The sequence below is a fragment of the Haematobia irritans genome, chromosome 3, assembly GCF_050003625.1.
Source record: "Haematobia irritans isolate KBUSLIRL chromosome 3, ASM5000362v1, whole genome shotgun sequence".
Classification (NCBI taxonomy): domain Eukaryota; kingdom Metazoa; phylum Arthropoda; class Insecta; order Diptera; family Muscidae; genus Haematobia; species Haematobia irritans.
The window spans coordinates 57,983,867-58,009,734 of record NC_134399.1 but is presented as its reverse complement, the minus strand read 5'-3'; the positions used below and the strand labels follow the sequence as shown (position 1 = coordinate 58,009,734).

At 35.8% G+C, this 25,868-nt stretch overlaps 1 protein-coding gene across 3 annotated transcripts in view; it reads right to left on the bottom strand.

Moving 5' to 3' along the window:
- The window catches only part of pigs (GAS2-like protein pickled eggs), a 455,389-nt gene that overhangs the window by 210,756 nt on the left and 218,765 nt on the right, over positions 1–25,868 (bottom strand). For all 3 annotated transcript variants that reach the window (XM_075302273.1, XM_075302274.1, XM_075302275.1), the window contains exon 2: positions 6,356–6,926. In XM_075302273.1, coding sequence (XP_075158388.1) covers positions 6,356–6,523 — 168 coding nt within the window. In that variant the 5' untranslated portion in view covers positions 6,524–6,926. The remainder of the gene's footprint in view (positions 1–6,355; positions 6,927–25,868) is intronic.

Here is a 25,868-nt window from a genome sequence, read left to right as displayed (position 1 = left end):
GTTATTTTTGGGTGGTGACCATGTAACATGGTTTTCGCAACCATGTTATTTTCTCGGAAATCATGTATCTGATTTCGGCAAGCAGGTTATATGTGACGAGAAAATAACATTTTATTGACAAACATGTTACATGGTCACCATTCAAAAATAACATTTTGCTCTTGAAACATGTTTGAGGTGATCATATTCCTTCTCTGCGTGCACATCAACATTGTGGATGTAGTTCCAATGAACATCCCATGTATAGAGAGGAAAATGTTTCTCATCAAAAAAATACAGTCTGTTTGCCACACATTTCAAGGTACCACTTCATTAAAATACTGAGGATATTTGCCAAAGTGGAAAATTGAAAAAAGTCCTTTCGGAAATTTAAAATATGTTACAATACTTGGCTTGTGAAATTCTTAGCTCATACCTGAGTAATCGATTTTATAGAGTATGCCATGATAATGAATTTACTAATCTATATCCAATATCTGTAGGAGTTTCGCAGGGCAGTATACTTGGACCTATGCTGTATCTACTTTACACTCACGATATGCCTGTTAACGAAGATTGTTTCATTGGAACATTTGCAGATGACATAGCTTTAATGTCAACTGGAAAAAATACGGAGGTATCCGTACATAGCCTCCAGGCATCTTTAAACAAGGTTCACCAATGGACAAGAAACTGGGGTCTAAAGCTCAACAGTAGCAAATCTGATCATGTTGACTTTGCGAAAATTGCCTCGAGATACAAACCCCTAAATATAGGCAATGAAGAAGTGCCTTTTTCAAAATCAGCAAAATATCTTGGTTTTACACTGGATTCTAAATTAAATTGGAAAATTCATATTGATAAAAAGTGCGAAGAACTAAATATTAAATACCGCTGGTTAATCGGAAAAAAGTCAGTTCTGTCTACAGATAATAAACGCTTATTTAATATATAAGTAAGCATTAAAACCAATATGGTTACACAGAAAAAAATTTCACGAACAATTTTCCAATAAAAATTTTAATTGAGTTTTAAAAAATATTCAATTAAAAATTTAATTGAATCAACAAATTTTTTAATTGGAACAAAAATCAATCACAAAAATTAATAGTATCAATTAATTTTTTAATTGAATCAATTAATTTTTAATTGACCTTCAATTAATTTTTTAATTGATACTATCATTTCTGTGATTGAAGACATTTCAATTAAAAAATTAATTGGATCAATTAATTTCGTGATTGAATCAGAAAACATTTTTTTTGTGTGTATATGGCATTCTTATGGCATGGGGATGTGCGGCATACAGTTCTATCGAGAAAATACAAAGGTTTCAAAACAAAGTGATAAGAAGTGCAGTAAACGCTCCATGGTATGTCCGAAATAGTGACCTCCACCGATACTTAAAAATGACTACGATCAAAGAGGAAATCTCTAGAATTGCAGAAAAACATCTTATCCGCCTACAGAACCATACTAATCGTGAAGCCCGTAATTTACTTCAAACTTCCAATCAACCTAGAAGATTTTGCCGTTTCAAACCACATGATTTACTTTGAATATATGAAAGTCTCAATCCAAACAACAATTTTACAAGAATATTTGTCCTAGCTTAGTCTTAGGATATTTTAATATCTATAAGTCTTTTGATTGTTAATAAATAAACTACTGGTTAGTCACTTCTTCATAATAGAGACTAGTTGTAGTATAAGTTAAGTATCATATATGTATTCGCTTAAATAAATAAAAACAACAATACTTGGTTTCTGGATACGCCAATAGGCAAGCGGGCACACACGCAAACAGTTGGCAACTCTGGGTTCGAACCCACGACCCTGTGTATGCAAGCGGGCATGCTAACCATTGCACATAATTCTCATATAGTCCGTTGGTTGATTCGCTATGATTATGAACGTTTTGCAAAAAAAGGAAAAGAAGACTTCGAAAAGGGGGCACAATTACTTGGGATATTACAGCATCTTTCAGGTGCAGTCATTGTCCTGCTTTACTTCGGTGTTAATTGGTTACACTGTTTACACCAACTCCATCCTGGGCGCATAATAATCACATACATACTCACACTGAATCCCTCTGCTCTAAAGTTCCGTACGTCAGATATATAGTTCTTTACTGACTTTTTAGAATCCTCGGATCTAAAGTTCCTACATAGATTAGCTATCAAAGTAGTTAGCATGAGTGGTCGTCAATAACACTGAAACCGACCCAAAACTATTGACGCCCACAAGCTGACGCCTCGAAGCTGAAACTACCGCCACCGGAGTTTAGGCCAGTCCACTTCTACGAAACATCACCAAGGCAATAGCAAGTAACAATTAAAGCCAACCAGTTGAAAGGCCGGAAGAGTTCAACAATCTCCCTAGGATCTACCGTGGAGCAGTGGTTAGCATGCCCGCTTTTCATACAAAGGGTCATGGGTTCAACTCTAGTTTCGATGAAATACCAAAACGCATTTCGGCGATGGAATGCCCCCTCTCAGTAACGCTGGTGACATTTCTGAGTTTCACCGCAATGTGGTCCTTTGTCATTGAACTAAAGACAGAATCGGGCAGTACACAGTAATAAAAGAGAAGTTCAATACTGTGGCATCACAATGGACTGGATAGACCAAGTGAGCTTGATATACCTAAGGACTTTGCATCGAAAGTTTCTACCTAGATTAGCTATCACACCGAAACTGTTAGCAATCCCCTATCGAAGCCTGGAAAAATATCGCTAGGCCAGTCCACTTCTACGAACCATCGCCGAGGCAATAACAAGAATCTAGCTACACGAAACCGTTTGAAAGTCGTTTTCCGGATCGAAATCCGGATCGTTTACATCTCAGCTACTACGTCTGTTCTCGATTAAGTAAAAATAAACATCATCATGTAACCAATTCCTCGCTTCTTTCGCTAGAAATCAATCCCAATGTTATTATCTTTTTCAGTGTAGATCCGATCACCTATGAAGGATATCTAATATTCGGCCACTGCCACCAAACGTTTGCCGCCATTCATTTGTTTTCTTCTCAGGCTTCTGTCGTTAATTCCATCAAAGTTTGTTGTTAATTTTTTATTCTCCCGTTAAAAACAAGAAAACTTTAAAAGGCGTAAATTTTATTTATTGCCATGCAAATGCTTTTTCATAATTACGGCGGCTGCTGCTGCTCGTACTACTCTAGCCTGTGGCCATAAAGTAAGTGCAGTTAATACTTCATTGCTTCTTCTCCGAAGTGTTCGCCAGAGGCAGTGGCAATAGGTAAATGTCCATAACATTTGATTTTATTATGTTAGACATAATTTTCGGAGCTAATGCAATTGGTCAGTGAGTTTGTTGTCTCTAAGCGGTGGGAATATTTATAAGGAATTAAGTGACGGCCAATAATAAAGTTGACCGCGCGATCATATGGAAGAGGAGAGTTGTTGTAAGATTTCCAGTTGTACATACAGGGAAGAAATAATTCTTGTTCCAACCGAATGATTTAGTTGCATGTACTATTAGAATTCAATCGAAAGGATTCCTTACGACACCAAAAATATTTTTTGACAATAGATTGATTGAGGTTTCATTTCTTCGGAAATTTCTGCAATCTGCAGTTACCCCAGTGAGATCTTCAGCATCTCTGAATCAGTTGACTACAATTTTTTATGGAATTATTCTCCAAATGTCATGTCGATCTTTTATTGTTTAAGAATTACGATAAAGTTTGCCATAAAGTTTGTTTTTAGAAATGACTCTACCTTTCTTATTTCATTAAGAAAATTAGAAGATATTGGGAAAATTACTAAGGGAAATCATTCTTCTTATTAATTATTTAAATTTCAATATTATTTGGGAGATTTTCATAAAAACTAAATTGAACGAAATGCTGCATTTACATTTATCGACATTTACCTATCTTTCTCTTCTACTGTTTTATCATAATATTCAAAAAAATTAAATTGAAACTTGAACCTGCTTTTCCCATACAAATTCCTTCGATAAACTGTTTATAAATTATTTTAAATATGGACATTTATTAAAAATATAAATAAAATAATAAAGAAAATCATAATACACATGTTAGTAAAGTCGGGCGGGGCCGACTATATTATACCCTTCACCCCTGTGTAGGCCAAAATTTGTGTTACCATCTCAACTACTTCAAATTTGCTGCACGCTCACAAAAAATCGCTTCTGTAACATATACTCCCAAACATATTTTGCTTCAAGCATATACATTTTTGGGTATTGCCCAAACATTTATATGTTTGATCTCTTCCAATATATAATATGTTTGAAAGCATATTGGTCTAAACAATATATGTTTGGGTAGTCTAAGTTCCAAACATTTTGTATTTTTGCATCCAAATTCAATAATATTGTCTTCCAAAACAACAATATGTTATTATATGAACATATAATATGTTTGGAAGCATTTTGCACCCAAAATTATTATATGCTTAAAAAAAATTCTCAAAATTTTATTTATTTATTTATATATTTACAATCATAATGAATTATGAAAATAAACAGGTAATATAGGTGCTGACAACATAGGTTTTCGACCTGAATGCTCAAAATTTTGTTTCTGCCCAATTGTATATTCCCCCACATCTTTCTCACTTCCACGAGATTTTTTAGTTCTTAGCACCTTTTTCTGTAATACAAACATTGTAGAAGAAATTATTCAATTGTATGATTTTTTTATTTTAATTTTACCTTTTGCCGGACGGGGATTCGAACAGCGGACCACACAGTTTGTAAGGATCAAAGAAGTAGCTGATCAATTGCCCAAGGAAAAATAAAATGTTAATTTTGTAATAACAAGCAACAACCACCAACTTAATTCAATATCGCTCCCTGTTAAATAGCGCTCCAAGCTACTAAACATATATATGTTTATAGGCTATTTCTAAATTAATATATGTTTGCATCCAAGCATATTATATTTACAAACATTTTATGTCCCAAACATAATATGTTCTAGCATATTAACATATATGTCCCAAAAATGTTATGCTAGTTTATGAACATTATATGCTTGCACTCAAAAATATTGTGTTTAAAAATTTGTGTTCCAAACATATAATGTTTATAGCCAAACATATGAAAAACAGTCTTTTTCATCCGTGTGGACGCTATATAAAGGAGACAATTTTTTTACTTCTACAAAATCTCTAGAATTAAAATTTAAATCGGCTAACGCTATCCAGTTAATTGGAGGAAACTTCCATTGAAAATGGGTCTAAAATGTGTAACAGTCTACCCAACTCTGGTGTACGTATATATGGGAGCTATATATAATCTCCCATGAACCTATTTTGACTAAATTTGACATGTATAGTTAGAATAATAATTCTGCTATCTATGCGAAATTTCACGTAAATGGGAGTATAACTTTGGCCCCCTGGTCATATGAGTGCAAATCGGACGGAAGATATATATCGGAGCCATATCTAAATCTGAACCGATTTCAACCAAATTTGGCACAATTACCGATACTACTAAACGTACTCCTTGTGAAAATCACGGCAAAACCCTGGATTTTGAGGCCATATAAGTTCAAATCGGAAGAAAGATATATATGGGAGCTATATCTAAATCTGACTCGATTTTGACCATATTTGGCACATACAATAGTATCGTTAAAAGAACCGCTTGTGCAAAATTTGAAGCAAATCACGGCAAAACTCTGGCTTTTGTGGCCATATAAGTTCAAATCGGACAAAGATATATATGTGAGCTATATTTAAATTTGAACCGATTTCAATCAAATTTACCAAGCATTGCTAGAAGGTCAATTCTATCCTCTGCGCAAAATTTCGGTAGTAAACTTTGGCCTCTGTGGTCATATGAGTCTAAATCGGACGAAAGATGTATATGGGAGATATATCTAAATCTGAACCGATTTGGCTGATATTTTGCAAGATTTTCGAGATTCATAAAATATTTGGATGTACGGTATTTCAAGAAAATCAGTTGATAAACACGCTAACTATGACCAAATCGGGGATAAATATATATAGCAGCTATATCTAAATCTGAACCGACTTTTTCCAAAACCAATAGCGATTATCTCTGCCCCAAGAAACGGCCCTACGGACAGACAGACAGACGGACATCGCTAAATCGACTCAGAATTTAATTCTAAGCCGATCGGTATATTAAAAGATGGGTCTATGACCACTATTTCTTTGCGTTACATACAAATGCACAAACTTATTATACCCTGTACCACAGTAGTGGTGAAGGGTATAAAAATTCATTACGAAAATCATAATAAAAAATGCATTAAGTTAAACCATAACATACTCTAATATATGATTGTAAACAATGATTTTCGCAATTTTCGCAAAAAATTAAATGAATGCACCCATTTGATTAATTAACTTACCTTGCATAGTGCTACACCTGTATCCAAGCGATCCATAAAATTTTCTGCATTTATTGTTAATTCCGGATAGAGTGTGTTCATCCATTCAGCCAAATCTTCTTTCATGGCTTCCAAATATTCTTCACTCGACTTGAAAGGTCGATAAGGCCGTGCTTCAAGCATAGCCATTTTTGTCGTTTAATGTTTGTAACGTTTCGCGTAATACAATTTTCAAATAAAAACAATCTTCTTAAGGAAAAGTTCGCGTTCGAGGGAAATTAACTTTTAACTTCAGTAGTGGTTGTTGTTGTGTCGTTATAATTTCAAAATTTTGAGTTAACAAAAAAAAAAACCAAAAACAACCAAATAAAAATATTTTAAAATTTACGAAGAAAACAAAACATTATTTCATGCTGGTAAATCACATTCGCTCGTCTTCCCAACAGCCATAACGAGGATGAGGAGGTAAAATTGCTTAGTTTGTGGATCGGTTTTGAATTCGAATTGGTCGTTTGATTTCGTTTTCCAATGGTGTCAGCAATTAATTTTAATAATGCGGCAATTCGTGGAATATCTTGGCGGTGACTGTAATCTGAAAATAGACGTAGGAGGGAGGGAGAAAATTATGATGATCAATATTAATGAATGCTGTGAAGAGGCTATTAATGGAAATGTCTTAGACTCGGGAAAAAAAAAACAATTGAATTTTATGGGCTTTTAATATGCATTGAGGGACCCTAGATAGAGGAAAGGCTTGCGCCTGCCTTCATTAGAGACGTTGACCTTAGAATTAGAAAGAAAGCAATCATGTGAGATATTTTATTATTGAGACCCTCAGCAGGGTATAACTAACAAATGAAGGCCAGATTTAACGACTTAATTTTATGCCTGGCAAGAAGAAATGCGATTGTTTTCATTCGGAATTCTTGGAATATTTTTACAAGTGATATTAATTAAAAGATATGTATGTTATATTAATTTTCATTTTTATTTGAGTTATATATGTTATGAAACTTGCATTTAGGCATCAGTCTGGAAAATTGTTTGTCTGTTCATTTCTAGAAAAAATGAATAGACAAACATTTTCTTATTACTATTCTTGGGGGTACATGTTAGACCTCAAGAATATCGTGATCTATTTATGTGGGAGCTATATACATATATCGAGAAAAATTTTTTTAGGATCATTAGCATACGAATTTCAAGTGAGTAGAATGAAACCTGCACTCTCAAGAAGTTAATTGTATTAACGAAATTATTCATGGAAATAAATTCGTAACAATAACGAAATGTTCCCTTATTATTCTGTTAAAAACGCACTATGTTATTAACAAAACTGTTCATCTGATCGAGGAAAACTCTTTGCTATATCAATTACAAAATATGGTTGACTCAATTTTCATGAAATTTACCCTACTGCAAAAACAAGATTTCAAGATGATATCGAAAGAGAGATTTGGCGAGATCGCAATTTCATCACCCTGAAGAATATAATGACAAATTAAGTATATTTTATTTTATTAAGGACAAGTTTCTATGAATTAAAGAAATTTTGATCAAAAGAAAAATCATAATCTGTACTTATATTAAATTTAGGACACAACTCTTTTTAAACAAACAATTTTTAAATTAACTGAGATAATCAGCCTTGGGAATAAAGCTTGAAAGCTACACGCAAAAAAAGGGGACTGTTTTATAGGAAGAATGAACTACCACGCACGAAAATGGAACTAAATTTTACTCCACATTTTGAGATTTCCACAAAGCGTTGTTGAAACCAGGAAATTTTAATGCCCTCTTGTACATTTTAACTGCAGTTCATGAAATTACATCATCTCATAGAGGAAAAAATTAACTAAAAGTAAAGAAGAAAATCATTGGAGCCAAATCGTGACCATTTTAACCATACAGTAGTTCATTCTTACTATTTTTGGGAATCGTACGAAAATTTTCATTTGTTTTAGTTCATATTGAACTCATGTGTACGGTCATTGAACTTTATACTCACGTTTAGTTCATAAAATTTTTGAGACATACTTAAAAAAAAGTAAGATTTCATTAAGCTGTGGAAAATTTCCATAAAAATAATAAAATTTAAATACAAGCAAATAAATTTTTTCCAATAAAAATAAGTTAAATTTAGCGTTAGTTTAACTACGGAAATTTTTTTCTTTGTTAGTTAATAATTTTTTTTGTAAGTTAATTTTTTTTTTGTTGAATTATGAAACCATTTTTGAACTTTGAAGTATCTGTCATAAATTGGATTTGGAATTTAAAATTTATGTTTGCGTGAATATTTTTTGTCAATATATCGCAAAAAGAGAAGAAAATTTCACTCAAACAAAAGTGAACTTTCCATTTCACCAAAGCCAATTTTAGTTCATGAAATTATTTTAGTTCATGAAATTATTATGTTTGGTTTCCTTTACTCTAATAATTTTTTGCGTACGTTAGTTAAATGAACTAAAAAACGTGAAAAAATTATACACAAATTAAACATAAAGATTTACTAAATTCATATTTCTCACAAAATAGTTCATTATTTCTTTAAATTTGTAAATTTTACTACAAAAGCGTCCATATTCTTGTAATTTTTGAACTACAAAATTTTCTTTATCAAGTGAAAAAAATTATTTTGAATTTCTTGAATTTGTCGAAAAATATTTACTTATTTTTGTGATATCGGTATGATGCAAGCGCTTGTAATACTGTTTAATTAAAATTTTCTAAAAATATTCAATTTTATCTAAAATTAATCAAAAGTTTTCTTCCTGGTGGGTTCACTGTTTTTTCAGTGTTCGATAAATGAGATCTGAATCCTAATTTTAATTTTGTAGAGCTGAGATTTAAAGCTATATAACTCCGTAAAAACTAAATATAAGTAAACTTTTTTTAGTGTAAAAATGTCCCTAATCTTTTAAATTAAACAAAAAAATATTTTTATCAATATAAAATTAAATTTATTAAATTAATATAAATTAAGTAAAAACAAAATAAATTCAAATTGAGCGATATAAAATTATTGTAAAATATATTTAATTATATTTCATTTAACGCAAGCAAATTAATAATTTGGACAAAAACCAGCAACTAAACTTAAATTATATTAACGGCCATTTTCATTTAGCTCCGTTAGGCTTTAACTGCCAGTTAGCAGAAAGAAACATGGAAATATTTACTCACTGTTTAACTTTAACTGAAAATTTTTCGGCAGTTAAGTTCTTAGCTGGCACATGGAATATATAGGCAAGGTGACAGATATGTCGATAGCGCGGTTTAAAGGTTCGTTAGCTAACGTGGCACTAACGGAGCTTCACGAAAATGGGGGTGAAAGTAAGATAAATATGGAAACAATAAATTTCATTAAATTCATTAAATGAAACTAGGTTAGGTTAAAGTGGCAGCCCGATTAAGATTCAGGCTCACTTAGACTATTCAGTCCATTGTGATACCACATTAACTAAAAGTACCTATTACATATGGGCACTTCTAGTTTTAACCGCTGAACCTTCTCGATTATTTTTCTTCGCTGAACCAACCAGATTGTTCCAAAAACATTAGCAGACTGCTTAAGTTAACGTTTTCCAGATCCTCCAGTAATCTGAAGCTATATGCTCCTAAATAAAAGTTGCTTGAGCTTTACACAAAATGCAGCACACTCACACAAGAGGTGTTTAATTGATTCTTTTTCCTCCGCATCATGACAGCTCATACAATAGTCATTATACTTCGCGCCAATAGTTTTTGCAAAATCGCCTATCAGGCAGCGACCCGTTATAGCAGATATCAGGAGTGATATCTGACGTCTCGAGAACACTAGCATATCTAGTGTGCGGTTTAAGTTTAAATGGGGCCATATTTGCTTGGTGTCGTTACAGCCCTGGCAATTCTCCCATCGAACATTTGCCATCATAACAGCCTTCTCACGCAGCATGAGCTTGCAGGTAGCCAGGGGCATACCAACAAATTCTAGTTCCCCTGGAATATGTAAAGTAGTCCCTAGCCTTGCCAACTCATCCGCTTCGCAGTTCCCCGGAATGTTCCTATGGCCAGGCACCCATATTAGGTGAATATTGTACTGCTCAGCCATCTCATTGAGAGATTTGCGGCAGTCGATGGCCGTTTTCGAGTTGAGGAACACAGAGTCCAAGGATTTTATTGCAGGTTGACTGTCTGAGTATATATTAATGCCAATATTTGTTGGAACATTACTTCTCAGCCAATTCGCCACCTCTCTTATTGCTAATATTTCAGCCTGAAAAACACTACAGTGATTAGGTAATCTTTTCGCTATTCGAAGTTGCAGATCATTAGAATATACTCCGAAACACAATTGTCCATCCAATTTGGAGCCATCAGTGTAGAAATCTATATATTCTTTATTCCCCGGGGTCTGTGTGCACCACGCCTCACTGTTGGGGATTAGAGTCTCAAACTTTTTGTCGAAAAGTGGACTCGCCAAAGTGTAATCCACTACGTTAGGCACATCTGGCATTATTTTGAGGACCGAACTGTGACCGTAACCTTTTTCAGACCACAGTGATAGGTCGTGCAACCGCACAGCCGTTGTTGCAGCTGACTGTTTGGCCAAAATGTCTAAAGGCAATAGATGCAGCATGACATTAAGGGAATTTGTTCCTGTCTTGCTGAATGCGTCTGAAATTCACAAACACGCCATACGCTGAACTTTATCTAAACAAGTCGGTTTCTGAAGTGCCGGCCACCAGACTACAACACCATATAGCATTATAGATCTAACCACTGCCGTTAGGTTAGGTTAGGTTAGGTGGCAGCCCGATGTATCAGGCTCACTTAGACTATTCAGTCCATTGTGATACCACATTGGTGAACTTCTCTCTTATCACTGAGTGCTGCCCGAATCCAATGTTAATCTCAATAACAAGGGACCTCCTTTTTATAGCCGAGTCCGAACGGCGTTCCACTTTGCAGTGAAACCACTTAGAGAAGTTTTGAAACCCTCAGAAATGTCACCAGCATTACTGAGGTGGGATAATCCACCGCTGAAAAACTTTTTGGTGTTCGGTCGATGCAGGAATCGAACCCACGACCTTGTGTATGCAAGGCAGGCATGCTAACCATTGCTCCACGGTGGCTCCCAATGCACAATTTTTGGTTTTAGTCCCCACTTTTATCCTATTGCCTTTTTGCACGAGTACAAAGCTACAGTTGCTTTTCTCGCCCTTTCTTCAATATTAAGCTTAAAGTTCAGCTTCCTGTCCAAAATAACGCCAAGGTATTTTGCACACTCATCAAAGGGAATTTCAATACCCCCTAAGGAAATAGGCCTAACCGTGGGAGTTTTGCGATCTTTGCAGTACATGACTAATTCTGTCTTTGCAGGATTTACCCCAAGACCATTGTCTTTCGCCCATTTCTCAGTCATCCGGAGGGCCCTCTGAATAATATCTCTGATTGTGGATGGGAATTTTCCCCTGACTGCCAGAGCCACATCATCTGCGTATGCCACCACTTTTATCCTTTCTTTTTCTAGAGTAACCAGAAGGTTATTTATAGCAACATTCCAAAGAATAGGAGTGAACAGAGGCACTCCTTGGGGAGTGCCTCTGTTCACATACCTTTATATGTTTGCTTGTCCTAGGGTGGCTGAAATACGTCTCTTCATTAGCAGTTCGTCTAACAGCTAACAACATGGATCAACATTCAGAGTTGTCAGTCCATTTAATATCGAGCTCGGATGGACATTATTGAACGCCCCTTCGATGTCTAGAAACGTCACGATTGTGTATTCTTTGACAGATAGTGAGCTTTCAATAAAGCTGACTAGGTCATGTAGTGCGGTCTCAGTAGACCTGCCCTTCGAGTATGCATGCTGTCGTTTCGAGAACAAACTTTAATCGATGCTAGTTCTAAGATAAATATCCATCATCCTCTCCAGAGTCTTAAGTAGGAATGAGGACAAACTGATTGGTCGGAAATCCTTCGCCCTCGAGTGAGAGGCTTTTCCCGCTTTAGGTATGAAAACGACTTTTGTTTACCTCCACTTTCCTGGGATATATGATAAGTTGATACATCCCTTATATATCGCCGACAACCAGGGGATAATTTTGTCAGTTACTGCTTGTAACTCCGCCGGAGTAATTTCATCAGGTCCGGGGGATTTGAATGGTCCAAAGCTATTTAGCGCCCATCTTATTCTAGTTTCCGATACAAATGAAACTAAATCTTAGTTAATGTGGCTAAAGGCAAAAATTCATTATCAAAGCATACATACAGAAAAACGATGTTCCCTTCTTGTAGTAATTATAACAAGCCCATATAAAATTGAAGAATTTTGCTCTCAGTATTAATGCCATCACATTAAAACATTTTTAGAGAATAAAGAGCTAGAAATAGGTTCCTTTCACTCAACGGTCTTCTACGGAAACACCCCAAACATTCAATTTCATGTTAAATATTTGAAATCAATTTCTTATATAAATATCTGCGATATTTGTGTGTAAACTCATATTTACTTACTTAACTTTAAAGTTATTTGTTTTAACACTCCCTCCCCAATCAGCAAAAAAAAAAGCCAAATCAACATAATACGCAAAAACAAAAAATCCAAAATTGTTTAGACATAACGATGCAAATATTTTGTAGAGAAAACTAAAATAAGAATTCAATGATTGTGGCCAATGGTCTTCGATAAGGAATCATAGACCACCATTACCAGTCCGGGCCACACTCAGGGGAGGCAGTCGCCAACTTGTAATCTCAATCTATGGTGGTCCAAAATGAAATATTTAAAACATTTGCTAAGTAAACACAATAAAATTGTTATTTCTCACATAAATTTTACACGCATTCGAACTCTAAATCACAGGCCAAGTCGAGTTTCAAGTCGCACATCAACGGAGCAAAGAAAAAAATCCTCCCGAGAAAAAAATAGCGAAACCAAATAAACAACCAACGATAAGTAAACATTTACATTTACTTAAGTTGTTGCTGTTGAGCAAAAAAAAAATTACACATTAAAAATAATGTACGGCCATTTAGCTAAAACTAAAAAAAATCAAGGAATGGACGCGTTACTACAACTCTGGATTTTATTGGCAACATTTAATCTCAGCCAAATAACAAGAAAGAAAAAAATCGCTGTTTTTTCTTCTAAATGATGTGGAAGAAGTAAAAGGGGTCATTTATTAGACGCAAATAAGCCAATGGAACAAATGACTTAACCTCCCCCTTGTCTTGATTTTTTTCCATTTTACAATATAAGCCAACAAAATTTGCTTAAAATTTAACCAAAAATTACATAAGCACAATAAATAATGAAAAAAAAGAGTAGCTATTCAGGTGAAATGAATTTCAGCCGCCAAAAGAAACTATTCCAAGGAGGGTATATGAATACCATAAAGATCAGTATCATATCGTCCAATGGATCACCTACTTGTACAAACGTGATCTTCACTACAGGCTTAGTGTTTTTTATACCCTGCACCATAGGATGGGGGTATATTAAATTTGTTATTCCGTTCGTAACACATCAAAATATTGCTCTAAGACCCCATAAACTATATATATATTGTGGGTCGTGGTGAAATTCTGGGTCGACCTAAGCATGTCCGTCCGTCCGGATGTTGAAATCACGCTAACTTCCGAACGAAACAATCTATCGACTTGAAACTTGCATAAGTAGTTGTTATTGATGTAGGTCGGATGATATTGCAAATGGGCCATATAGGACCATTTTTACGCATAGCCTCCAGATTTGACCTCCGGAGCCGCTTGGAAGAGCAAAATTCATCCGATTCGGTTGAAATTTGGTACGTGATGTTAGTATATGGTATCCACCAACCATGCAGGAATTGGTTCATATCAGTCCATAATTATATATAGCCCCCATATAAACCGATCCCCAGATTTTACCCATATAAATCGATCCCCAGATTTGACCCATATAAACCGATCCCCAGATTTGACCTCTGGTGCCTTTTGGAGAAGCAAAATTCATCCGATCTGATTGAAATTTGGTACGTGGTGGTAGTATATGATATTTAACAACCATGTGAGTTGAAATTTGTGGATGACAGTCTTTCGTAGAAGTTTCTACGCAATCCATGGTGGAGGGTACATAAGATTCGGCCTGGCCGAACTTACGGCCGTATATACTTGTTGTTAATTAAATTCTTCAAAATCAAAACTGTTAGAAATAACATTAAATTTTAGAATCGATTTAGATTTAGTCGAATTGGCAAGAATTATGGTCTTGAATTGACCGAAAAAGCCATTACACCCAAGCAAAAAAATTTTGAAGTTGTTCTAAAGTCACAAGTTTAAAAGCACTTCCAAAATTGTTCTCCCAAAGCTGGTCTTTATTTTAACTACACAGGAAGTTATTTTAATTTAATTTTTTTACAATTCGCTTTTTTCATTTTTTAATGGGTAATTTTATTTTTTTTTGTTTGCTTCAAATGGGTTAGGTTATGTGGCAGCCCGATGTATCAGGCTCACTTAGACTATTCAGTCCATTGGTGAACTTCTCTCTTATCGCTGAGTGCTGCCCGATTCTATGTTAAGCTCCATTCAAATGAGTTAAAAACAGAGTTATAATTAACCCTATAATGCCCCAATTTGTTTGCCAGCTGATTAAATATTCAATGTTAACGACACAAAAGCAAGAAAACTAAATAAGAAAAATTAATACGGTAAAATTTAGTATATGATACAAACATTAGCGTAGCTAGACAATTTTCCTAGGGGGGGCTATAGTCCCCCTAGCTAAAACTTTATAGACTGAAGAGTTTCTAAGAGTTTCTAAGAGTTTGTCCGAGACTGGTTCCTGAGGACCTGTTTATGGGTTGCTCCTGCTAAATTGTTCCAGGACATGTCCTTTGGGGTGAGTCCAAGACGCGTCCTAAAATGTAAGTTTACTCCGTCAATGACAAAACCCATGTAAAGGTGGACGGTCCCTTCCATACGTTTTGATCAGAACTGGGACTGATCCATACACACCAGGGACTAGTCCTGTACCAGTTCTGTGGTTGATCCATTTCCCGTAGGGTAGTTCCACACTTTTCCCAGCAAAAAATTGGTAATAAAAAGTAATAAAAAAAGAGTAAAAGAGTAAGTAAGAGTGTACCACTTCCAGACCCAAAAAGAACATTTTCATTTCTTTTTGGCGACGCTTTTTTGCAGCATTATTAAGATATTAATTTATGAAAGAATAGTTCTAATATCAATTACTATTTTTTATTCAACTAAATCATAAGTTCAACCACAGCTTTATTTCATAAATATCAGACTTCTACCACAACCCAAGTAATTCGATTGTGCATGAAAGTCTTTAGTGGGACTTTGTGCGTTGTACGAGTATATACTTGCTTAATTTTTATAAAAATGTAAAATCGTAAATAGGTTTTCAAATTCTGGGGGGGGGGCTAAAATTTTTCTGGGGGGGTCTAAGCCCCCTCCCCAGAGGCCTTCCTACACTTATGGATACAAAGTCTCTTGAAAAGTTTTAACTAAGTTTTCTTTTTATTTTACTCATTTTTGTTGTCTACTAAAATCTTCCTGAATTAAGGAAGACGGGCTTGGGCATTAGAGGGTTAATAAAATGGTACAAATTATTTAAATTTTGCCGTAACATTTTGTTTTTGAAACATGGTGATCATATTTCTTCTCTATTGGGACCGGCAGAGGGAAAGGTTTCATTTGATCTAAGGTCCAGCCAATAATTAGGCGTGCTATACATTTTCGTCTTATCAACTGTTATTATCTGATGTAAAGATGATTCGCATTTCAACAACAATAATACCATAGTGAAAATTAGGCGATGTTGTGTGGAGAGTAACTGTTACTTTTACGCCCATCAAATTGAGTACCCCCTAATAAACGCCACATTGTATCCAAATCACTCAACTTGAGTAAAACATAAAACTCGCGTTTGTTATTCTTTTTGGGTTGAATTAACAAACATATGTAGTGCTTCTTCTTCTTCTGCGCATCTAGAGATGTTGCTATGTAAGTACATTCATTCATCGGAATTAATTCAACACATTTCGTTTACAACATTTGGCCATATCGTAAATGCGATGGGCTTGTCCAATGGATTGGTTTACATTGCGTTACGAAAGGAATGCCGCGTAGTTTATCTGATCTCACACATCAGATTCGATTCGCAGGCAGAAGCAGCAAAAGAAGAAGAAGATTAAGGAGCAATTATTTACATATTCAACGGTTGAAAAACTCTCTCGATTACAAGTAGCATGGATGGGCATGCCAATTTCGTATTCGACATTCCAAGATAAAATAAAACGAGGGGGAAATGTATAGCACGTCGTAGGGTAGTAGGATTCGCATTAATAACAGACGCTAGTGATTATCGTTGGGGGTAAAAAAAGAAAAATTCCACATTTTAGGCTTACATCATAAGTGAAATTTAAAATGAAATGTTGAATAATAACGAAATCTTGATTATTTCATAGTAAAAACGTACTTTTGTCTTGAATGCTACATTTTATGGGTTACATTGCAATTTAGAAATTTAGTGAAACTTCACAAGTAGTTGTATTTACATACAAAATTATTGGTCATATGGAGATTCAACAAAAGAGAGAGAATTATTTTATAAAGATTACACTGAAAACAAAAGTTTGCCCGACATTTTGTCTTTACACTAATGAGTTTAACAGGCTGTTTCTGTATGTCGAACGAGCTCTATCGATCGACTGAAATGCATACAAACAGCTGATTTTTGGTTATAAATTCAGCTGTTTGTTTCCATTTCAGTCGATCGATAGAGCTCGTTCGACATACAGAAACAGGCTGTAATGTTGATTCCGAGTGAAAGATAATAAGTATTGTACTAAGGATACATTTTATATTAGAGTTTGGCGTACACTCAATAAAAAAGTTTACTTGGATCCAAAGATATTGACCTTCCTTTAAGGATTTTGGTATTGATTCCGATGATGGTTCTTTAAAATAAGGAAATTTTTTTGCGACGTATCTGGCTTTAAATCTAGCATCTACACGCTCACAAAAAATCGCTTCTGTAACATATACTCCCAAACATATTTTGCTTCAAGCATATATATTTTTGGGTATTGCCCAAACATTTATATGTTTGATCTCTTCCAATATATAATATGTTTGAAAGCATATTGGTCTAAACAATATATGTTTGGGTAGTCTAAGTTCCAAACATTTTGTATTTTTGCATCCAAATTCAATAATGTTGTCTTCCAAAAAACAATATGTTATTATGTGAACATATAATATGTTTGGAAGCATTTTGCACCCAAAAATATTATATGCTTAAAAAAATTCTCCCAAACAATATTGTGCTCAAAATTTTATTTATTTATTTATATATTTACAATCATAACGAATTATGAAAATAAACAGGTAATATAGGTGCTAACAACATAGGTTTTCGACCTGAATGCTCAAAATTTTGTTTCTGCCCAATTGTATATTCCCCCACATCTTTCTCACTTCAACGAGATTTTTTAGTTCTTAGCACCTTTTTCTGTAATACAAACATTGTAGAAGCAATTATTCAATTGTATGATTGTTTTTTTTTTTTATTTTAATTTTACCTTTTGCCGGTCGAGGATTCGAACAGCGGACCACACAGTTTGTAAGGATCAAAGAAGTAGCTGATCAATTGCCCAAGGAAAAATAAAATGTTAATTTTGTAATAACAAGCAACAACCACCAACTTAATTCAATATCGCTCCCTGTTAAATAGCGCTCCAAGCTACTAAACACATATATGTTTATAGGCTATTTCTAAATTAATATATGTTTGCATCCAAGCATATTATATTTACAAACATTTTATGTCCCAAACATAATATGTTCTAACATATTAACATATATGTCCCAAACATGTTATCCTAGTTTATGAACATTATATGCTTGCACTCAAAAATATTGTGTTTAAAAATTTGTGTTCCAAACATATAATGTTTATAGCCAAACATATGAAAAACAGTCTTTTTCATCCGTGTATAAAAATAAAATTAGGATACAGATCTCATTTATCGAAGTTTCATTCTATATTTCCGGTATATTAATAAAGCTATTCACGTACGTACAGTTTAAAAATCCAAATTATAACGGATACTTCGAAGTAAAAAATATTTTCTTAATTCCAAAAAAACTTTAAACTAAAGATGCTAAATCCTCAAAATAAGTCTTAGCCTATATTTGAAGTGTTTTTTATCTTAAATCTAAACTTAATTATAAGGAAGATACGAATTCATTGAAAAGTTTATCGACTTTTGGACAAGAAAAAAAGCTTTATATTAGAGAAATGCGTCTTCTATGCTAAGCAAAATTTGCATTCGTATTTTAAAGACATGAAGTCTTTGACCTCACGACAATATATTTTTCATTGCAGTTTGAGTCGCCGTCGCGATTCGAAGATTATTTATTGCTGAAAAACGTTGACGAAAACAATTTATGAAAAATTTTGTGTTTTGCAAAATTTTTTGGAACATTATTCATAAAAGGTGTGTTCCTTTACTTTACTCGTAGTAAAAAGTAGTAGGTTAGGTTAGGTTAGGTTAAAGTGGCAGCCCGATTAAGATTCAGGCTCACTTAGACTATTCAGTCCATTGTGATACCACATTAACTAAAAGTACCTATTACATATGGGCACTTCTAGTTTTAACCGCTGAACCTTCTTGATTATTTTTCTTTGTTGAACCAACCAGATTGTTCCAAAAACAGTAGCAGACTGCTTAAGTTAACGTTTTCCAGATCCGCCAGTAATCTGAAGCTATATGCTCCTAAAAGTTGCTTGCGCTTTACACAAAATGCAGGACACTCACACAAGAGGTGTTTAATTGATTCTTTTTCCTCCGCATCATGACAGCTCATACAATAGTCATTATACTTCGCGCCAATAGTTTTTGCAAAATCGCCTATCAGGCAGCGACCCGTTATAGCAGATATCAGGAGTGATATCTGACGTCTCGAGAACATTAGCATATCTAGTGTGCGGTTTAAGTTGAAATGGGGCCATATTTGCTTGGTGTCGTTACAACCCTTGCAATTCTCCCATCGAACATTTGCCATCATAACAGCCTTCTCACGCAGCATGAGCTTGCAGGTAGCTAGGGGCATACCAACAAATTCTAGTTCCCCTGGAATATGTAAGGTAGTCCCTAGCCTTGCCAACTCATCCGCTTCGCAGTTCCCCGGTATGTTCCTATGGCCAGGCACCCATATTAGGTGAATATTGTACTGCTCAGCCATCTCATTGAGAGATTTGCGGCAGTCGATGGCCGTTTTCGAGTTGAGGAACACAGAGTCCAAGGATTTTATTGCAGGTTGACTGTCTGAGTATATATTAATGCCCACATTTTTTGGAACATTACTTCTCAGCCAATTCGCCACCTCTCTTATTGCTAATATTTCAGCCTGAAAAACACTACAGTGATTAGGTAATCTTTTCGCTATTCGAAGTTCCAGATCATTAGAATATACTCCGAACCCCACTTGTCCATCCAATTTGGAGCCATCAGTGTAGAAATCTATATATTCTTTATTCCCCGGGGTCTGTGTGCACCACGCCTCACTGTTGGGGATTAGAGTCTCAAACTTTTTGTCGAAAAGTGGACTCGCCAAAGTGTAATCCACTACGTTAGGCACATCTGGCATTGTTTTGAGGACAGAACTGTGACCGTAACCTTTTTCCGACCACAGCGATAGTTCGCGCAACCGCACAGCCGTTGTTGCAGCTGACTGTTTGGCCAAAATGTCTAAAGGCAATAGATGCAGCACGACATTAAGGGAATTTGTTCCTGTCTTGCTGAATGCGCCTGAAATACACAAACACGCCATACGCTGAACTTTATCTAAACAAGTCGGTTTCTGAAGTGCCGGCCACCAGACTACAACACCATATAGCATTATAGGTCTAACCACTGCCGTGTATAGCCAATGCACAATTTTTGGTTTCAGTCCCCACTTTTTTCCTATTGCCTTTTTGCACGAGTACAAAGCTACAGTTGCCTTTCTCGCCCTTTCTTCAATATTAAGCTTAAAGTTCAGCTTCCTGTCCAAAATAACGCCAAGGTATTTTGCACATTCACCAAAGGGAATTTCAATACCCCCTAAGGAAATAGGCCTAACCGTGGGAGTTTTGCGATCGTTGCAGTACATGACTAATTCTGTCTTTGCAGGATTTACCCCAAGACCATTGTCTTTCGCCCATTTCTCAGTCATCCGGAGGGCCCTCTGAATAATATCTCTGATTGTGGATGGGAATTTTCCCCTGACTGCCAGAGCCACATCATCTGCGTATGCCACCACTTTTATCCTTTCTTTTTCTAGAGTAACCAGAAGGCTATTTATAGCAACATTCCAAAGAAGAGGTGATAGGACTCCTCCTTGGGGAGTGCCTCTGTTCACATACCTTTGTATGTTTGCTTGTCCTAGTGTGGCTGAAATACGTCTCTTCATTAGCAGTTCGTCTAACAGCCTGAGTATACATGGATCAACATTCAGAGTTGTCAGTCCATTTAATATCGAGCTCGGATGGACATTATTGAACGCCCCTTCGATGTCTAGAAACGCCACGATTGTGTATTCTTTGACAGATAGTGAGCTTTCAATAAAGCTGACTAGTTCATGTAGTGCGGTCTCAGTAGACCTGCCCTTCGAGTATGCATGCTGTCGTTTCGAGAACAAACTTGAATCGATGCTAGTTCTAAGATAAATATCTATCATCCTCTCCAGAGTCTTAAGTAGGAATGAGGATAAGCTGATTGGTCGGAAATCCTTCGCCCTCGAGTGAGAGGCTTTTCCCGCTTTAGGTATGAAAACGACTTTTGTTTCCCTCCACTTTCCTGGGATATATGATAAGTTGATACATCCTTTATATATCACCGACAACCAGGGGATAATTTTGTCAGTTACAGCTTGTAACTCCGCCGGAGTAATTCCATCAGGTCCAGGGGATTTGAATGGTCCAAAGCTATTTAGCGCCCATCTTATTCTAGTTTCCGATACAATTTCCTCGACAGGAAACGACCGCTGAGCAACTGTGGCACCGCCAGTACATGGTTCAACCGTCTGATTTCCAGGAAAATGTGTGTCCAATAGTACCTCCAGCGTCTCCTTACTGGACGTTGTCCAATTGCCCTCCGATGTTTTAATGAAACCTGGAGCGGAGTTGGTGGATGCTAGAACCTTCCGTAGTCTGGAAGCCTCGGACGTATTCTCAATACTGCTGCAGTAAGCATTCCAAGAGTTATGCTGAGCCTTTCTCAGTTCTCGCTTGTATCCTCTCAGATTCTTCTTGTAAGCGTCCCAGTCCTCAGGGGCTCTGGTGGACTTTGCCTTGTTAAAGAGCTTCCTGCAGGATTTCCTCATATTACTTAATTCCGTAGACCACCATGGTGGTCGATGTTTCCCCCTTGGCTTTCCTCTAGGGCATGCAGCTTTCAGTGAGATGTTGAAGGCCTTAGTAATCCGCTCCACTGCGTGTTCGATATCTTGCACATTTCTCATATTTGTCTCTGTTATTTCCGGTATCATCATATTGAACGATTCCCTATACCTATTCCAGTCAGCTTTCCTAACATTTGGCGGAAATATGATCTTGGTGATATGAACATCAAATTTGAAACTGATGTAGCGATGATCTGAGAAGCTGTGTTCACTTAAAACCTGCCACTCAGATATCATTTCATTTAGTTCTTGCGAGGCCAAGGTGATGTCCAAAACCTCTTGCCTGTTTTTAGTGACAAAGGTTGGGACATCTCCCTTGTTGCAAACTACCAGATTAGTACGCAAAATAAACTCTATTAGCGACTCTCCCCTTGCATTAGTATCACTACTTCCCCATATACTATGATGTGCATTCGCATCGCATCCCATAATGAGTTTCGCCTTTGTTTTCAGTGACTCCTCCACTAAGGTCTTAACGGCATATGGAGGCATCTCCCTGTCATGTCCCATGTAGACCGAAGATACCCAATATTTGCATTTGGCTATTTCTAAACTTGCAACGACAGTGTCTGTATTGCACATTGAGGGAAGCAGAAACAAATTGAGCTCGTTTTTAGCAATTATACAGGCTCGATTTACATCATTACCAGTATACTGCAATAGTTTGAACCCCGGAGTACTTAATTCACATATTTTGTTTTTGTAAACATATGGTTCTTGAATAAGAACTATATCTATGTCCCCTTTCATCAGGAGAACTTTTAAGGCAGCACATGCAGCCTTACAATGATGAAGATTTATCTGGAGGATCCGTAGGACCATCGAGATTTTCAACAACCGTCACATCAGCCGCTTCGATCGAGTCATCAAGAATGTCCTCTTCAGAGATATCGGTGACTCTCGCAATAACCATAGGTTCGACTTTGGTGAGTTCTGAGGCAATAGAAGCCTCCTCACGCATACGGTATCTATCCATGTCTTCAACTTTGGTATCTCCCTCGACTTCGCAAGAGGATCCGCTTACTTCTGATTCAGACAGAGGCTTGTCCATTTCTGAATCCTTTAGCTGATCGTTTTTATACACCTTCATTTGGATATAATGAAAGCCATAACATACACGGCCCTGGGACTTTGCCAGATGTGGCAAAGACTGAGTGTTCAATATAAACACTGCATGCCGTCTTGGTCCATCCACTTCATCCAAACGGCCAACCTTCCAATCAGCTGTTGGAAGATCTGGATTGCATCGTTTCAGTCTATTTAAAATAGATTCAGGGTCAGAAGGGTTTGCAGGTATCCAGGCATGTGCTCTAGGTCTAGCCGGTAGTAAAAGAGAGAAATTTTGAAAATCCTCTCAGATTTCTATATTTGTTAAATGTGCAGGAACGAAAATATAGTAAAAACTGTAAAAATGTCAAGTAAAAAACAAAAGAAGCATTGTGATTTGAATAAATATTTTCAAAACATGTAGGTAAATTAAATACTTTTATATCGAAATTTTTTTGACAAATGGCAGATTTTTTGCAGGAAACTTTGAAATCCCTATTACGATAGAAAGAAGCTATGGTCTTTACTTTGTTATAAAAAGTACTCCTTTTGCAAAAATTTTAATCAAAGTAAAACTCTGGCTTCTGGGCCATAAAGTAGAGTAATAGCGCATATTATCAGTATCTTATAAGGTGGGGTTTTTCATTCTGTTTGTAACACATACAAATAACGAATTCTGACTATAGAAAGTATATATAGTCTTGATCAGGGAGAAATTATAAGACGATGTCTCTCTGTCTGGCTATCTGTTGTAATCAGGCTACTTCCTTCAATAATGAACCTATAGTGCAGAAATTTTACCAGACACGTTTTTCTTCTACATGCAGGTCAATTTTGAAGATGGGACTACTTCGGCCTAAGTTTCGACTTTGCTTCCATATGAACCGACCCCCCAATTGGGGTCTTCATGACATAGACATTAAAACTTTTATCCGATTTGCATGAAATTCAAAACGTAGAGGTACTTTTGGTCCATTAAAGGGTGTGCCGAATTTGGTGTGAGTCGGTCAATGTTTTGGTACTTTTTTCGAAACAAATGGTATTGGTTCGGCATTGTTTTGAAATTGTGGAGTCTACACGTTAAATCTAAAGCACAAAGGTGCACAAAATTTTCCTCCAGAATACGTAGAATTTTATAAGGAATGTAGTCCTTCTAGACTCAAAATACAGACCCCACTTTGTTCAAATTTTGCAAAAAAATAAATTGTAAGGCCCTATCTCGCAAATATTAGATATATTCGCACACATACACAATCTTTTTATGGTAGTTTATAAGTTCTATCCAGCAAAGCAAAAGTCATGAAAATCGGTGCATAATTGCGCGTTTGCCAAGTAACACTAAATTTCATACATCCGAGGTGTCCAAGTTCCAACGTCTATAGACCAGCCCGTGAATCCACTAGGGACCTACAAACCTCTAAATATAGAGAAAAACATTTCAGCTTTGGCACAAAGAAAAAATTATGATGATATCTTAATCCATTAAAAAGTTACAGAATTATTTCCAAAAAAAGGCGATTTAGTTTACTTTAGTTTCGAAAATTTGAAAACAAATAATTATTTTTGTCATGACATATCTACAACCTTTACTCGAAAAAAATTGTCGAGTAACTTGTAGTAAAAAAAATTTTAAAAGAGACATGCATTTTGACATTGTTCTCTTAAAATTGTTTACTACTTTTACTATTTTTTGGGGTTGAGGAACGGTTTCTAGTAAAAACTAGTAAAAGTAGTAACTAGTAGTACGTAAAGGAACACAACTAAAATAAATGAATTATTTTTTGTGTGTAAGCACAAACCGCCTTCATTGAAATTTTTTTAAATTTTTGGAACAAACAAAAATATGGAAATGCGTCTTCTTTCCTAAGCAAAATTCGCATTCATAATTCAAGGACGAGACTTCTTTGCGTTCAAAACAATATTTCTTTAAATTTAAGGTCAAACAGACGAAAGCAGCAGTAGGTTCGTGAACGAATAAATGGGAGGTGGGAGCCACCGTGGAGCAATTGTTAGTATGTCCGTCGTGCATAAACAGGGTCGTGGGTTCAAAACTTAAAGACGATTTCATTAGTTTTAACGAAATTTTCAGAATTATTAATACCAAGTTGACCTTATTCAAACGGAATTTTCTTTCATGTTAAGATAGCCATTTTCAGCACGTGAATCGTGAAAAAAGCTAGAACAAGTCTTCCCCTCCAATAAATGGATCACTTAAGTGTCGATGCCATTTAGAAACATTTCGCTATCGACAATGAACACTTCACTCAACATTCACTGCCGAACAAGGAGGGCTCTCTGGGTGTTGATGTTCATACTTCCTGTACGTAAGCGTCATTTAAGCGGGACCAAGTATTTGATTAAAGGATTAACTTTTGCATAATGCCACTTGATAGCGTTCTGCTCTTGACATTAACTTTTGTCACAGAGCCAACAACAGCTGAAGAGCAGAGCATCACAAAAAAAAATGATGGAAGAGCAGCTTTAAAGTCATTCAATCAATATTCACCATACATATCCTTTAAAGACAATGAACGCAGGACATTTTCCAAAGTCATAAAATAGGGGATACACATTGTGATGATGATGGTGATGTGGGTGGTGCGCTAACTTTATTCAATCAGACTTAATGTCAATGCACAGAACAACGGCTAGACTGTCATGTCTGTCTGTCTACCGCTTTTGGTAAATAAAGGAAATGGGAGGAAAATCAATTTTCATATATTTTCCTATACACATATTTTATATCCTGCGTGTTTATGGGTGTATGTGGCTAGGACTCCAATAGGGATACAACTCAGACATCATTCGTTTGTGGATTTTTTTTACCACGTCAACTGTCTTTGCAAACGCTTTTACGTATTACATTCAGGAATCAGACACAATGCATGTTCTTATTTTTCTTTTGTAGTCTACAAAAAAAAAAAAAACTCCGCCATAGTTATCCTTTTCTATGGTTTGAATGTTCTTTTGAGTTCCTGGTACTTTTTTGTATCCTCTTAAGTGTAGAATCCTAAGAACAGCGCCTTGGTTTGAGAATCTATCTTCGATGACTTAC